Source organism: Alternaria arbusti, assembly GCF_024043155.1.
Source record: "Alternaria arbusti strain BMP 1465 chromosome Unknown scaffold_1, whole genome shotgun sequence".
Classification (NCBI taxonomy): Eukaryota; Fungi; Ascomycota; class Dothideomycetes; order Pleosporales; family Pleosporaceae; genus Alternaria; species Alternaria arbusti.
The window spans coordinates 1,111,671-1,126,994 of NW_026249941.1; the positions used below are offsets into that span (position 1 = coordinate 1,111,671).

At 52.4% G+C, this 15,324-nt stretch overlaps 3 protein-coding genes across 3 annotated transcripts; all 3 read right to left on the bottom strand.

The window, feature by feature from the left end:
* Positions 1–895: 895 nt before the first annotated feature.
* Positions 896–5,261, bottom strand: J4E86_000401 (uncharacterized protein; the record flags this gene model as incomplete). Its single annotated transcript, XM_051440975.1, has 8 exons — positions 896–2,351; positions 2,409–2,544; positions 2,594–2,913; positions 3,366–3,834; positions 3,885–4,323; positions 4,370–4,627; positions 4,675–5,006; positions 5,108–5,261. The coding sequence occupies 8 exons, from the start codon at positions 5,259–5,261 to the stop codon at positions 896–898; spliced, it is 3,564 nt and encodes a 1,187-aa protein (XP_051307146.1).
* Positions 5,262–6,264: 1,003 nt separating this feature from the next.
* J4E86_000402 (uncharacterized protein) lies at positions 6,265–7,482 on the bottom strand (the record flags this gene model as incomplete). Its single annotated transcript, XM_051440976.1, has 1 exon — positions 6,265–7,482. The coding sequence occupies one exon, from the start codon at positions 7,480–7,482 to the stop codon at positions 6,265–6,267; it is 1,218 nt and encodes a 405-aa protein (XP_051307147.1).
* Positions 7,483–10,767: 3,285 nt separating this feature from the next.
* On the bottom strand, positions 10,768–14,815 carry J4E86_000403 (uncharacterized protein; the record flags this gene model as incomplete). Its single annotated transcript, XM_051440977.1, has 4 exons — positions 10,768–13,542; positions 13,607–14,231; positions 14,291–14,654; positions 14,707–14,815. The coding sequence occupies 4 exons, from the start codon at positions 14,813–14,815 to the stop codon at positions 10,768–10,770; spliced, it is 3,873 nt and encodes a 1,290-aa protein (XP_051307148.1).
* Positions 14,816–15,324: the final 509 nt, after the last annotated feature.

Here is a 15,324-nt window from a genome sequence, read left to right on the forward strand (position 1 = left end):
GTCCCACACGTTCGGTCTTTGTGCTTATAATTCCTTCCTTTGTCGAGTATCATCTCAAGCGTGGTTTATAACTCTGACCAAATGAACATGCGTTTAGGCACGTCTGTTCGAGCTAGGGTCGGACAAATGCCTTAACTGCTCTAGCATGTGCACTTTGCTTTTTGTTTTCTTGTGCTGACTTTGCTGCTTTCGACTTCACATACTTTTCACACTGATTCTACATGTACCTCCTTAGTGAGCACACTAGCTTTTGCATTTAGTTCTTCTGCTAGTAGCACAGCTTCTACAGATAGCTAGCTATGTACAAATACATAAAAGTGCTTACCTTTACCTTTTGTACCTCTACCGCCTAAGTGCGCTGCTCTCTAGAAAATATACGTGCATGTTCTTCTACCTCTACATAATATTAGATGCTGTGCAGAGCAAGACCGTGTAGGCTCTGTCTATGCACCAGACAGGGCTTTGTTAAGAAGTGTAGAGCAGGCTAGGCTGCCACGATAGACGATGCTGCACAGTCAGGCACCGTCACGTACTGTAGGCAACACTACAGTGACGGCCTCGTACTCTTGCAAGAATACGCCACAGAAAGTTAGTGAATAAGGCAGAATCACTCCAAATCGGCGCGAATTCGCGCTGATTCAGGCTACATTTAGTTTTAGAAAAAAGATAGGATGTTGGCAGGTTGCAGTGAATAAGCAACCTGCAGGCAACCTGCAATGCGCAACCTGCGCTGAGATCGTGTCATCCCACTTCACCCAGACATAGCAACACAGGCAACTCTTACACCGCGGAATACTTGAGTCGAGAGAGAAGGTAAACTGGGGAAATCACCAATTTTGATTCAACTACGACGGAAGACTGTTCCGCGACACTGAATCAAGTTCATACATATCTATCATACACTGCCCTTGCCATCTCCACCGTCCATCCGCTCAAGTGCGTCTCTAACCTTTGCTACAGCTTCCCTAGCTGCCCTCCTCTCGGCTACACTTTCATCCTCAATGTACTCCTTGCCTCCATTCTTGATGATGAATCTGACTCTCTCCTCTGTACCCTTCAACGTGCGTCTACCCTCTTCTCTCAGGGTACCCTCCCATGATTCTCTGGCACCTTCCCATAGTTTCTGCATGCGGCGAAGAGAAAACGTAAGACCGAGTGCCGCGACGGCTGAAGCCTCGAAGACGGAGAAGGTAGACATGGAGGCGTAGAGCAGTGCCGAGGCAGCGGACGAGAGGGATGTTGTGCTGAAGGTCTGTAGGAGAAGTCGTTGGGCGAGTGCCTGCAGAGGTGGCACGGTGTCGTTGATGAGTTCTGTGCGAGCAGCCGCGATGTGTTCGGGCCATGGTATTGGTTTCCGGACGTTGGTGGATAGATCTGTTCGCGGATTCTCTGCTGTCGGCGCTGTGTCCTGCGTTGTCACTTCCGGGATGTCGGCAACGGCGAGGTGTTGGACGTCATCTGGGAAACCAGCTTGGTTCATGCGACCGGCGAGGTAGATGCTGTTCTTCTCCGCTGAGACGAGCCATCGCCGTTCGAGGATCTCCGAGCTTATCATAGTGACGTCGTCGACACGCCAGAGGAGCTTCCACCAAGCCAATTTGTGCCAGTTTCGAGTCGTGAAGGCTTCATCAAGCTCGTCACGGAGCTCCGCATGAGACTTCTCGGCCCAGGTCTCAAGATGACCGACGATGGAGGTTGTGACGTCTGATTGTGTCTGGACTGGAGCAAGCTGTTGCAATCGAGCAGCGTCTTGTTTGGTGATGCTCGCTTCTACGTCGTCGGCTATAGATGCTACAAGCGTCTTCATCGGGGGCTTGATAGCGTCTGTGGCCTGAAGGTCTTGGACTAACCACTCCGACAGCGTTGGCAAACCACTTTTGAACCACCCTCGCTCATAGATGATGGAATTTTGGATCGACTCGCGGAAGCTGTCGAGCGCTTTCGTGCCAACTTGTAGGTTGATGGGAGCGCTTGCGGCGTGGGTATCTGACTTGACTTCGTCCGATGGGGCGGGGAGGTCGACGGCCATCTTTACCACATCATCCATCTCGTTCAGCCCATCCGCCGAGAATCTTCCAAATGCTATGGCGCTGTCCAGTCCTTCTCCTAATACTAGAGTCTTGTGTACCGGGTATGGGACGGGCAATCCCCGTGCGGAAGTGGCCTGGAGCTTGGGAACCAGCAACGATTCGGTGGAGCTCTCCGTAACCATATGAGGTAGGGACTTTGCGACATTGACGTTGATGGTAGAGACGAGGACCTCAAGGTTGTGCGATTGAAGGGTTCGTGAGGGTATAGAGAGGACCTTGTAGAGGGGCGAAGGCGCATGTGCATCGACATCGTCGCCGTATCTGTACAATAATCATGTCAGCTGGTGCGCTATCCAGTATGGCAGATCAAGCACATACTTTAGCAATACCGCTCTCTCGTTGCTGTCGCCTGATTTCACGAGTTCCTTCTCCCACTGCTCCTCAGCACTGAGCGGATCTGCGAGTAGTAGCCGTGCAAGCTGCTGCGCACTCAATTGGCTGTTCAAACCGAGAACTGTCCATCGTCAGCCCCTAGTCGTCAAATTCAACTGCGCGTTCCGTACCAGCGACTCTTGTTACAGCATCCTGCGCCGCCAGACCCCGCAATGCCAATTGCAATCTGCTTATATTGACGTAGGTCTCGGCGGCTCCACTAAGCGCTGACAGTGCATCGTACAACTCCTTGTTCCGAGGTGGGATGTGCGGGCGCAGATTTATCGCGGTCGGGGAGACATGCGTCGATGCGGAGCGCACGCGGAGGCTGATGGTCGGGCGTGAAGTAAGGACATTGCGACAGCGACGCGCAAGCGGGAGCCGATCAGTCGGTCCTGTCTTGCGAAAGATCGTCAGTCGCGGCACTGAGGCCACCCATGGAGGCATCGGGCTTGAAGTTGAGCATTGCTGTTGAAATGTCCATGTTGACGTAGGTCGGCAAAGCTAGCTTCGGCCCGGGCCCGTGCGCAGTCTCATACACCTTCACACTGAGCAGTGGCTATACACTAGTGTCATAGGAATTTGATTTTATGTGATTCAATGAGAGGTCGACACCCTTAAACTTGAGCAGTCGACCGACAAATTACTACCGTGCTTCGTAAGGTGATGTCCTCTAGGTTACGCTGGCCCGAATACGCCTACGTGGTATACTGATGACATTTGGTGGCCCGCCAATACAGAAATCAAGAACCTAAACATCCTGCAATGTCATAGCTCGTCTATCGGCTTCGCTCTCGGATCGCGAGCGCTTGAATCGCGCCTAGCTTCTCCGGCTGCGTCCAGAGCCAGATGACCTATGCGAATTAGTTACTGCACGACAAGCTACGTAGGATCGATGCTTACATGCTGATGCGTCTTGCGACAGTCGCGAGACCTTGGTCGTTGTCGGCTTCTTTGGTGGCCTTCTCGAGAGCCTGCTCTCGGCTAACCTCCTGAGACTTTCGCACCTCCTCGTGGCTCGGCGGGAGCCTCTCGTTCTGCAAATCGACCTTGCGTGCGTCCTCAAAGCTGTGAATCGCCTGCTTGATTCCCTCCGCACCGAGCATGAGCGTACCCGCGGGAAGTCGACCGCCCGATGCAGTCTTGAGCTCAGTAACACGCTCAGACTCCTCGCGCAGCACTTGGAATACACGAGAGAGGCGACCAATCGCCAGAATCTTGTTTTTGATCGCACGTCGCTTGAACTCGGTCGAATCTGGGTCGAGACTGGAGAGAGGTGGCGATGATGGACCGGAAGCCAGAGAGCTGGGCGTCTCCTCTTCGAGCTCCTCCTTCGAACAGGTGTTTAGGATCGCAATGAGCATGTCAGTAACTACGACTTGTTAGTATGATACTCCAGTGTGAATTGGTACTTCTGCTCACTCTTTTCGCCGACAAATGGCAATGACCATGTGAAGACGTCCATGAAGTTAGGTAGCCAGTATGGATGCGGTGTGCAGTTGAACTGTCGGATGTTCATGACGTTGTTCTCGTACTTCAGAACCGCAGCCTTGTTGTTGTATACGTCGAGGTAGTTCGGCGCGCTGAAGATTGTCATGACACTGGGGAAACCAGTCGTCCGTGTTTTCCTGTACATTCGGTATCCAGCATCTTGCGCCTCGTGTGCGCGGATGATTGACAGAAGGTTGTTCTTCTCGAGGAAAGCGCACGCAGCGGGGTACGAAAAGAAGTATGAGCATCCGCGGACGTGGTTGTGGACGAAGAAGTCGTTGGTCTTCTCCTGACCGAATTCCTCGAGGGGATCAGCCCAGAGGATATCGCACATGAGGCCGTGGGTGGGTGGCTCGCGGAAACGATCAATCTGATAAGGTTAGCGATGGCGTGAGAAAGGGTAGAGTTTCGCGTACGCTCTTCAGGTCGTCTAGAGTGTGAAGCTCGGGGCTCAATCCACCGTGTATACACAAGAACTGCTTGTTCATAACAGCCGCTAGGGGAAGTGCGCAGAACGAGTCCATGCAGGCTTCGTACACAGCCTCGGAGTACTTGTGCTTACATTCGAGCTTGAATGTGAAGTAGTCGGTCAAATGGCGGCACTCGTGGTTTCCTCGGAGAAGCCAGAGGGTGTTGGGGTACCAGATCTTGAGCGACCAGAGGTACAAAACACACTACGAGTGTCAGCCAATGCACAGCGGTTGCTTTCCTGCCGTCTTACCTCTATACTGAAATAGCCGCGATCGACGTAGTCTCCCAAGAAGAGGTAGCGCGTCTCTGCTGGGTCGCCACCGACTTCGAACAGCTTCATGAGATCGTAGTATTGCCCGTGAACATCACCGCACACGGTAATGGGTGCGTCCATCTCCAGCATGTTGGGTTCCGACTTGAGGATCTCTGTGCCCTTCTTTATGATCCATAGCGCCTGTTGTTCGGTCAAGCGACCTTCGCGGTAGAAGTGCTGCTTCAGAAATTGGATGTTGGGCTTTGTGCGATCTTGAGGGGAGAAGAATTGCTCGTCGGTGGGCGGGTGGAAGGCGGGTGCTTGTACGTCTGGCGAACACGGCACAGTTAGCTGACTGTGTGCCTCGAAAACGGCGCAAACGCGAACAAGCTGGCGGAATGCCATGCCACGACGTATAGAATGAGCATACCTTTGCACACACGTTCCTGGGTGCTCACTTGGTTTCCATCCTCCATAGTATGCAGGGTGAAGTCAATCTCCGGGAGCGGCTTCTTCTCACGGACGGCGCGAATAGCATTGTCAATGTACTTGGACTGGTCGACGTCCTGCGGTTGGTTCTCCATGGTGGGCGGTCTGAACAGCAAGGCGTAGGGAGCGAGCACAAGAAGACGGTGGAGGTGAAGGCAGCGAAGTAGTGGGGCGAGCGCAATGACCGCCTAAGCTTGAGTGGCGGCGGCGTGCGAAACGAAGGCCTCGGCGCGGTTAGAATTCTGGGGCCTGACAGCACGAAATAATAGTAGTCGACTGGCCGTAGGGGGATTTGTCGTTTGGCTCGTCGCGTGCTCGGGTGTGCGCTGGCGACAGGAGCTTAGGGCTGAAAGTGGGAATCAGAGGGGAAGTTGGTCCCCTTGGCTGTTCCCTGGGAGGCTGCCCAATCAGGAGCCGGCCATCCCATGAACGTCATAAACCGGTGAATAGCCTCGTGGTTTTGCTTGGCTACGCTACGTTTGTAGTTATCGCCAGAGTTGTGTAGAGTCATGGAAATATCATGATTGAGTAGTGCAGACAATGCGCTATTGCATGGCTTTCCCATGCTGTCTTCAGTGGTAGATTGACGACATCCTGGGAAAAAACTGAACAGGTCTGCGGCCTACATCAACATGAGCAAATGTAAAGGAACTGGCCTAATGTCAAAGCTTTTATAATAGGAAGGATCCACAAGTGGAAGCAAGGAAGCAAGTGTCACGACATTCATACATATGAGCAAGATAGTGTAGAACGAACAATGGTTTTGTATGATTTGGTACAGTAAGTACAGGGTATGTTGCGCTCGTAGACGCGAGGCTGATCACAGCGCTTCTCTCCAAGAAAAATAACAGGGCATGCCAGCTCAATCTAGAGCTGGTCATGAATGAATGTAACAACAGTAGAGCGCAAAAACAGTCACGAGCCAGAACCAAACGGCATCCGCGCATCATGAAGAGGTATATGAACAAGAGACCCAAACCCCAACCCATCCTGTATGACGACCCAATCCGTGGGTGTCCTGATCCGTTTCCCAAACTCCGTGTATTGCATTTCGTAGCCGACGGCTGTTGAGGATATGTAAGAGCGTATGCAACTCTCTTAGATAAGGAGAGATGAGCCGTGGCGACGGTGGAGATGGGCGCGAGGGAACTTGAGAGATCGCTTGGTGGAAGCAACGACAGCACCGCCAGAGCAAGACATGCCGTTGGCAAGCGGCTGGGCAACAGCACATCCGCGGTTGCAAAGACCAAACATGTTGGCACCGATGCATACAACAGCGCCATCGTTGTCACAGGGGGTGCAGTCACTGCCGCTGGAGGGTGCGCTGGGAGTGCTGTTGTCGGGCACCTGAGGAGGCGCGCTGTAGGCTGGCTGTTCGGGAGCACTGCTAGGCTGCTCGGCAACATAAGTAGAAGTAGGTGCAGCAGGAGCAGTGGGCTCGGCGGGAGTAGGCTCGGCAGCGGGAGCGGAAGAGGCGCCGGGGGCAAAGACACCACCGCCGTTGGATGGAAGAGCAGCGTAACCAGAAGTAGCAGCAGGGGTCTCGCTTGATGCGGGCTGCGAAGCCTCGGGCTGAGTTGGCGTTCCCATCTGTCCGTTACCAGCACCCATCTTGGTCATAGTCGAGCATCCGGAGCCGCTGACGGAGTCGCCGAGAGTAGCACCAGTTCCCTCAATGACGTTCTGGCCAGGATCGGGGTAGTTGAAGTCCTGACCTTCCGAGGTTGTGCACTCGGTGGCAGGGAGGTTGGCAACGAACATATCAGGAAGAGACGACAGGGCTTGGGCCGCACTGGCGGTTGAGGCTTTGGCTGATGCGCCACCACCAACTTGAAGAGGAGCGCAGTTCATGTAGAACTCGCGGTTGCCGACCTTGTTCAACCAGGTCCAGGCGAAGGTGTACTTGCCTTCAGGAATGTTGTCAGGCATGGTGACGGGGAAAGTGGCTGCGCCGTGGCCGTTGGGGTCTTCCTTAAGGTTGCCAGTGACATTCGAAGGGCAGCCGCCGATGGCGCTGGTAATGACCTTCCACTGACTGGCCTCGGTTGGCTCCATATCAGTTGTAATGGAAAATTGGCATGAACCTCCTCCATGGACAGCTGAGCCCTTGAAGGAGACATCCTTGGTTTCACCAGCATTCCATTGGTTCATCTCGGTGACATCGTAAACGCCGGCACGTTGCTTGCAGGGAAAGTCTCCGGGCTCGAGGGGAGAGCTGGTGAGGGTGTCTTTGCCGTAGGGTACCGGGTACTCGATGGTCATATGTGCGGAGGCACTGGCGGCAAGAGCCACAAGTAGGGTGGTCGAGAAGAACATGTTGATGTTTGAAAGAGTGATATGAGAAGTAGATATTCTCGATTGGATATCGCTAGACCTGCTGAGCGATGAAATGAATGTGATGGCTGTGGTGGTTTGAAGGCCGAAGAGCAAGTAGTACTTGATATAGGCGGGAGAAGTGTTGTTGAGTCTAGCTCTTCGTTGACGCACAGCAATGGTAAAGAATGTGATCTGCCACAGGCAAGATGTGCAAAAGCAAAAGAAACAGAGAGGAGTTTGGTACTGCTGTGAATAGCCTGAGATGAGAAGGAAAAGCAGACGAAACACTGATCAGTTATATACGGAGGCTCATGTCTACCCACATGGCTAGCCTGTGGCGGTCGGGACGGGCTCGTACAGCAGTGCAAGGACTCAGGAGCTTATGCCCGGCGGATCATCGTGAAGAAGCATAGGCTATTCGACGGAGCAAGGCTTCTCTTGCAACGGTTGACGGGCTTCTTTCGGCTGGCGTCCCCTTCCCGGTTTAGCGGCAGGGGGACGAGCGCAGGATAAGTGGTGTAACGTCAAAGTCCTGAGCTCTCGGCAGGCACGATACCGATACCATTGGCCATGTGGTCATGACAAGAGCATTGTCCTTGAAACAAAAAAGCGGAGAGCGACTCAGAGGGGAAGGCATTGGTGCGAGGCTATGGCCAGGGGGTCAACGTCAGGTTTGAAGTTTGTGCCGACGGTCTGTGTACTATGCAGGGGAATGCCGAATCCTAGCCTATCGATAACTCCATAGTGGGAAGAGCTAGCCATGGTGTGGAGTGGCGATCGCCTGCTAAAGCTGAAACGATCAGCATCCTTCGCGAAAGCCGCTGCGGAGCCTCCCATTGGCAGACGTGCTCATCTCGACACACACCGGGCGTGCGCCCATGGCTTGTCCGACAACAAACCAGGTTGCACAATCGCAACTTTTTGCAGGTAACGCAGAGGTTACTTACCGCCGTGTTTGCGACACGGGCGCCAGACTGAAGTTCTGGAGTCTGAACAGCAGCGGACCGGCCAGAATGACAAAGAGGTCTTTGATTGCAGGCCTTGTGGGCGACCGGCCGCGTCGATGTCATCGAACTTCATGCGTCGCACCCTGGGTATCCCTCATGCGCAAGGTCTTTTACTGGGCCTCCACCTTTTAGCCGTCACTTCTGTTACTCTCGACAGTATTAGACCCTGATTATTAACAGCCCTCGGTCTATGCATGGTTCCTGACGGCGAACGCTGCTAATCTGGGAGATCGACCCAATGCAACTGTCGTGGCCTCGTGTTCAGCTGGCTGCGCCACAACGTGGGCGAGTTGCTCTCGGAGTCGGAGCGTCGGTGTCGACGAAGGTCGCAGGTAGGGCGGATCCGGGCATAAGGTGAGTGTGGCTGCGGCGTCTGGTCTCGTGCAGGTGACGAGACGGCGGTACCTAGCGACCCGTAGGCCTCGCTACCAGCCTGTCGTCGACATCAGCTCGTGATGGGAAAGCGTCGTTGCCTTCAGGCCTTCCCCGCTCCAACGACTGATTGGCTGTCTACCAACCGCAGCTTGTTTCATCGAATCACTTACCCGCATACGATAGAAGGGCGGCGAGGAGCCAACACCGCTGGGCCTCCCTTTCCTCCTGAAAGCTGATCAGTGGGGATCGAAAAAGGCTAGCGAGGCCTTGTTTCGGATGCGCCGTCGACTCTTAACATTGGGCCGTCTACCACCAGCTGCAAGTTAGTGACGCCAACAGCGCGAGACCAAACAATAGCGACCCCCGTTTGTGATTACGTCTACTTGATTTGTTGTTGCTGCTGCCCAACGACAGTGAAACAGCGCGGTTGGTGCAGGGAATCGAAGACCATTCGAACCTGTCAAGTAGAGGCAACACTCGTGGGTGAGACATGCAGACGCGCACGACGACAGTCGTTACTTCCATCTTGATGTTCCGACTTGGGAGGGGGAACATTTCAGGCAAGCAGTAAGAGCGACTGGGCCTCACCAATGCCCACGAGCATGTGACATATGAGCCACTACCCTCTACACGAAACACCCACCAAAACATTTTCAACTTCCGTTCTTGTCTTTTCCCACAGCAACCCGCCTCTTGGTGGGCCCCGACTACGTATTCTGTGCACATAGATTTTCGGCAAATACAGCAGCCCGGTACTCAGGTTGGCTTCTCCGCCCGCACGAACATCACCACGCGTCACCATCATTTCTACACCCAATCGAGCTCAAATCTCCGTTTGACGGCTCATGCTCCATGAGAAAGATATACAGATCATCAACAGAGTGATCAGACTGTGGGTTGCCGCACATGCCAAGTCGGTGGCTGGTCGTCATTTCCTGACTTGGCCACTGATATAGTAGCAGAATGGCTTTGTGTGGGAGCGCTTCTACTCAACGATACTCACTTGTTCTCCATTGACTGACTATAGCTGCAAGCAACTCAGTGTAGCATTGTCTAGGTCGCGCCCAGAGGCTGCTCTGGCTCGCTCACTAGAGCTGATACTGAGCCCGCATCCTAACCTCGTCTGAACAGAGTAATTTCAAAAGCACGGTGCACACATCTGGCAATAGCCTTGAGGCGGCCTGTACGACACCCGCACGCGGTGGACTAGGTTTGTAGCGTCGAACGGCAAGTAAACAGCTGCGGCACGCATTCTGTCGTTTCGTCAATACGGCAGCGAACTATCATTATCGTGCAGATATAACGGATGGTAGCGGAGCAGGATCTACACATTCATCATCCACGAGGTAACTCTGGCTGAAGGTCTCGCCTACAGCTTCTATACCCCGCCTACGGAGTTCCTTCGATCTGCTACGTTCTTTCCGTCCTTTGGTTGCTTTTCCAACATTGTAACCATAGAGTTTGCGGTTCGGACATGGCGAGCTACCGGTCTTGCCGAAATTTGGGACACTAGTTATAATTACTATAGGTCCAATCATAGGGCCCCAGTTCAATGCCCTCGGCGCCAACGGGGAAGTGTACGTCGAGTAATTTCTTCAAAGATTGTGGAAGAAGAACCGGTCCTGTTGTCAAGCTAGAGCTTGATCAGGCCGACTTGTACATGACCGTTGTAGCCGGATAGACATAAGGTCCTAGCTTGTGATACCTCAACACCTAGGTTTGGTCCGCGTAGGCGGTTACGTGATATTGGTGCCTCAGCAGCCTCAATGCTCATTCTACTACTGACCATCCACATCACTGAAATACGCTCTTAGCTCGATGCAACAGCATTATAGTATCGGAAGCGTCGAAATATGGTGTGTTGATGTAATTTCTACTGTTTGTCCCAGAGATTGCTTATTCGTTAGGACCCTCCCAACGAGCCCTTCCGGAAGGAATGAACCTTCCGTTCCAGCCAGGTAGTTTTCGACCTGACTCGCACAAACGGTACTTTGTCAATCCCGATGTGCACTCTTCCATCTCCCCCGATGTAACTACCATATCCATAGCGTGACCCCAGCCTATCGAGATGACGAGCACGTCCCTTTCTATTCAAATGTGAAGTCTCTTTCATGTCTTGCACCGCCGCACTGGCGGCAAACAAGCTGATAATTGACGCGATGGACGTAGGCATTCGCGCAAGATACTGTCCAGGTCGGCGCAGATACACCATGACTGCAACAATGATGTAGATGCCAAGAATAGCTTCAGAAATGATGAACATAGGAGTGGAGACGAAGAGCCTTTGCTCCTTGTCCACTGTCCAACCTTGGACCTGCGCTTCGTTCGCCTTGCTGCGTGGCACCAGCAACTTCTCCTTATTGGTTCCAAGCCAAATTGCAAAGAGTCGTGAAAAGGCCTTGCCAAGAGGAACTTGGATATCTTCTAGTGTAGGAACCGGTTGGTTCGGATCGCTGAGGCGTGTGCTGTTTGATTCGCGTCGAGCGAAGTAGTTCATCGGATCTTCCGCGTTGCTGTCGTTGTGCCAACCACTTTCGGAGTATTTGAATATGTACCGGTTCGCTTGCCCAATCACGTCGACGGCGCCGTTCGTAAATGCTTTTTCCGGGGCATCGCCCTCGATGTTCAGATCCGCAACTTTTTCTTGCAGTCGCCCGGTTGCATCGACTTGCACTGTGGCTCTTCCTATAACAATCTTTGGCTTGCAACGAACGAACACCGAATTGCTTTTGTCCAAATCTCTTTCCGCGAAATCGCCACAGGATCCATCAGGTGCTCTGATCCATCCCATGATGATCGTTGTCATACAAGCATCTCTCTCTTCTTGAGTAGCGTTTGCATTCGCGTCGGCAACGAAGACTAACTCTGTGGCACTTGGACCACGTTGACAAGTACCGTTGATCTCTGGTCGTGGCCCTGGTCTACTCGGGCCCCACAGAATTGTTGGTGCTACCCTGACCGGACATACTGCTTCTTCAGAGTCCGCAGGATCTGTGATGTTGAAGACAGCCTGAATGTTTGAACCATCGCTGACTAGCCTGGCGCGATAGTGCACGCCGAAGTCAAGAGTCTCGCAGTTGAGCTCGGCACCAAATCCCGAGGTTTCAGCCCGGTAGTCGCGCCCTTCCGTCGCATTCACATCTGCCGCACTGAAATAAGGTAGGTAAAGCATTTTCTCGTCGGTCCATGCAGGGAGAGGAGTTCCTCGCGTAAAGTTGGATTCGGCAATAAGGAACTGATCCTGCGTGCTGCCGCCACGGTATGCGCCTGAAGCTTCGAGAGAGCCGAACTCATCGCCACTTTTGGGCCCGATGCTTCCGTTCACCGAGACGAACTTCAACTCGAATGGAGAACTAAATTCCGCAGGGTACCGTATGCTGACCGAGTCCTGGTTGAAGATGCCTGCGAATGCAACAGCTAAAAGATTGGCAAGCAATACCATTGAACAGACTGCCGCGAGAACAAAATGCTTCGACCTCAGTGCCTTGAAAATTACAAGTTGCGGAGGCAATGAGCTGTAGTTGAGATCAATAGACCTTTTGGCAGGTGCATCGCAGTCCTGAAGCTCCTCTATAGGTTGCAACATGCACAGTAGGCGATTGATTAGAATCCACATTGGTTCTATAAGCGTAGCAAATGCCGTTGGAATGTAGTTCTCCAGGAGGTTCTGGACAAGCTTGTCCTTGGAAGGCAGAGGAAGACCGTTCAGCTTTGCCTTGGCGAAGATTACCGCAAGCGCAATAGCAAGTCCAGTGAATAGTCCTACGAAGGGGATAGAAGTCCAAAGACTGAACTCGACGGGTCGGACAGGCTTTGCGATATTTCGAGGGGTGTTCCGCCGTTGAGCGGTAGTGACTGGTTGCTGAGCTATCAGGACGGAATCTGTGATAGGACCAACTTCGATAATAGTATGTTGTTGACCATCATCATCAAGCCGGTATCTCTTATTTCCGAGCTGTTCTTGAACCTCTTCTGTAGTACAGCAGTCAAGATCCTCAAAATCTGCAAGCAGCGCCTCATTGTCGGCGACAAGACTCATTATGCTCGCGATTGTGCTCGGATTGGAGTGAAGATTCCTGGCCCTCGTCATCGATAGGTATAGTAGTACCAGCGTTGCAATTGAAACGGCACCCAGAAGGCCTTCGGCGATGTAGGTGAAGACAGGCTCAACAACGACTGCTTGTGTTGAGTACTGCTTGTGACCCATGATGGCTTCGGAGGTCTTGAAATCGTTGCCGAGTACGTCTACCATTGCGCGAGAGAAGAGCAGCCTGTATGCATCGGCATAAGACTTACTCAGAACTCGCCAGTCAAGGTAATCCTCAAGCGGACGATCGCTGACTGCAAGGGACAATCCGACCATAGGCTGAACAAAGCCGCCGCCTGTGGGACCAGTCACTACACTAAGATTCGTTGCCGCAACGCGCTCCAGGTAACTTGGTAGTGAGTTCAGCGGTAGATTGTCACCTCGGACTTCGTATCCAGAACCCCCATTCATTTGTATTTCTAGATATGTTGCGTTGAAGAAATTTGCTGGAAGTGGTTCTTTGTCGCCTAGTGGTGTAACGGTAATCGGTGCTTTGCTGGTCATATCAACCGTTGCGTTCACGCGCTGTTGATAGAAAGTTGGTTCGCAGAAAATGGCTGTAACGTTGTTCGGTGGGTCTGTCTCTTTTTGCTGGACGTCGGTGTTAGCAAGGATGTCCACCGGCATGAGACTGCTCTGTGTTGTAAAAACATACCTTGGTTTGACTGAACGCGGCATAAAAAGTCGAGTTGCGTTCTGGTGGGCAATAACCATCCAAGGAATAGTCCGCAAACCCGCCGTCGTAGTACCCGATGTACATAGCCATATAGTCCTTCAATTCAAGAAGGGGGGCGTGTATTTTCTTGTTCTTGATATAACCTTTGGTTACATTTCCTGAGAGTCCTGTTGTCACATTGCAACCGCCATTGCTCCTGTAGAGAACAGAATCGGGGATCGTGTATGGAGCGTCTCGAATAGGCTGTGATACCTCGCAATAAAGATCGACGCTGTACATGGTGGTGATTGCGGTCCAGGTACCCTGAATTGCGAGTTCGTCCTGCACTATCGATTCCGAAGGTCTAAAAGGTGCAAGAGTAAAATTTCGTGCCATATACGGTGGTAAAGTCTCGTTCAGGGTAGCGATTCCATAGGTAGATTGTGAGTAACGGAGCGTTAAGTTGGTTGTTTGCTGATCAGCCGGCATGGAGGAAGTTGAAACCGCAAATGGTGCCTCGGATGAGCGCAAAATTGTTTCCACAGAAAAGATACCTGCTTGTACAGGGACTAAGCCCCATGTTACTAGAAGGATAGCGAAAGAGGCCCAGAACACAGGCCAATGTCTATCAAAGTTAGCTGCGCACAGAATCTAACCCGGTCAGGTTTCAGTGATCCTGCTTACCCATCTTTGGCTGCTTTAAATGGGACGAGCGGCAAGAAGTCGAATGGGTATTGTAACAGTAACGAGTCCTTGCCTAATGCTCCGGTATCTTTACTCAGTTGATAGTAAGGCTCCATACGTTTTGTCTCCAGGTCTATCCACGCCCAGTAGGTACTGAAAATGACAGCAACGACTGTGGGAAAGTACAAGTACATGAAGGCATGACCCAAAGGAAGGTCATTGATCCGAGGCGCGAATATGACACCACCATTCTGTTGGCTTTGGTGAAGGAAAAACTGTAGTATCGCGATTAGAGACCAGCATATCGCCGTGGTCAAAATCAGAACTGGTGCGCGCAGCGCTAGTGGTTTCCAGGTTTTGGTAGCTAGCACATGTCAACAATCGATGTACTACGAAGTGATAATGTTGTAACATACTTTGATGCTCTACATCACGCGCAAAGATCGAGACGATAGTGTTTGATTTCTTAGGACCAACAATATCCGGGAAGCTTGATCGCGCCACAGGCGCTAGACTGGCATCCATCGCAAACGAAAAGAATGCGCGACGAGCAAACGAAAAGAAGCGCAACGCGAGAAATGCAAAGCAACGGAAGTAGATTCAGACATTCTACACGCTGAGAGGATAGATACTTAACAGCATTATCGTGGAGCATAAGCGCCCCCAAAACTCAAGGCGCGAGACTGCGCCGCAAAGATGGCTACCATCCAATCATTTAGCGACCGCAGGCCCGATTAGGGCAAGAACCACAACCTCGGAACGCGACGATTGCGGGCCGGCGCTGGAACATCCAATGCGATATCCGAGATGTGCGGCAAGTGGGTTCAGACTTTTCTGTAACAGTGGAAACGCAGGTACGGATAGCTATACTTGGGACACGTCGCGGAGATCTACCGGCGTCGCGATCTTGGCTTCGCGACTAGCAATATCGAGCCGCCTGACCATTATGCAGTAGGAGCACAAGGTCATCACGTTCTGGAAGCTTTTCTGATGATCTACCGACAGGCGTTTGTGTGTTGTCAACCGGGATAATC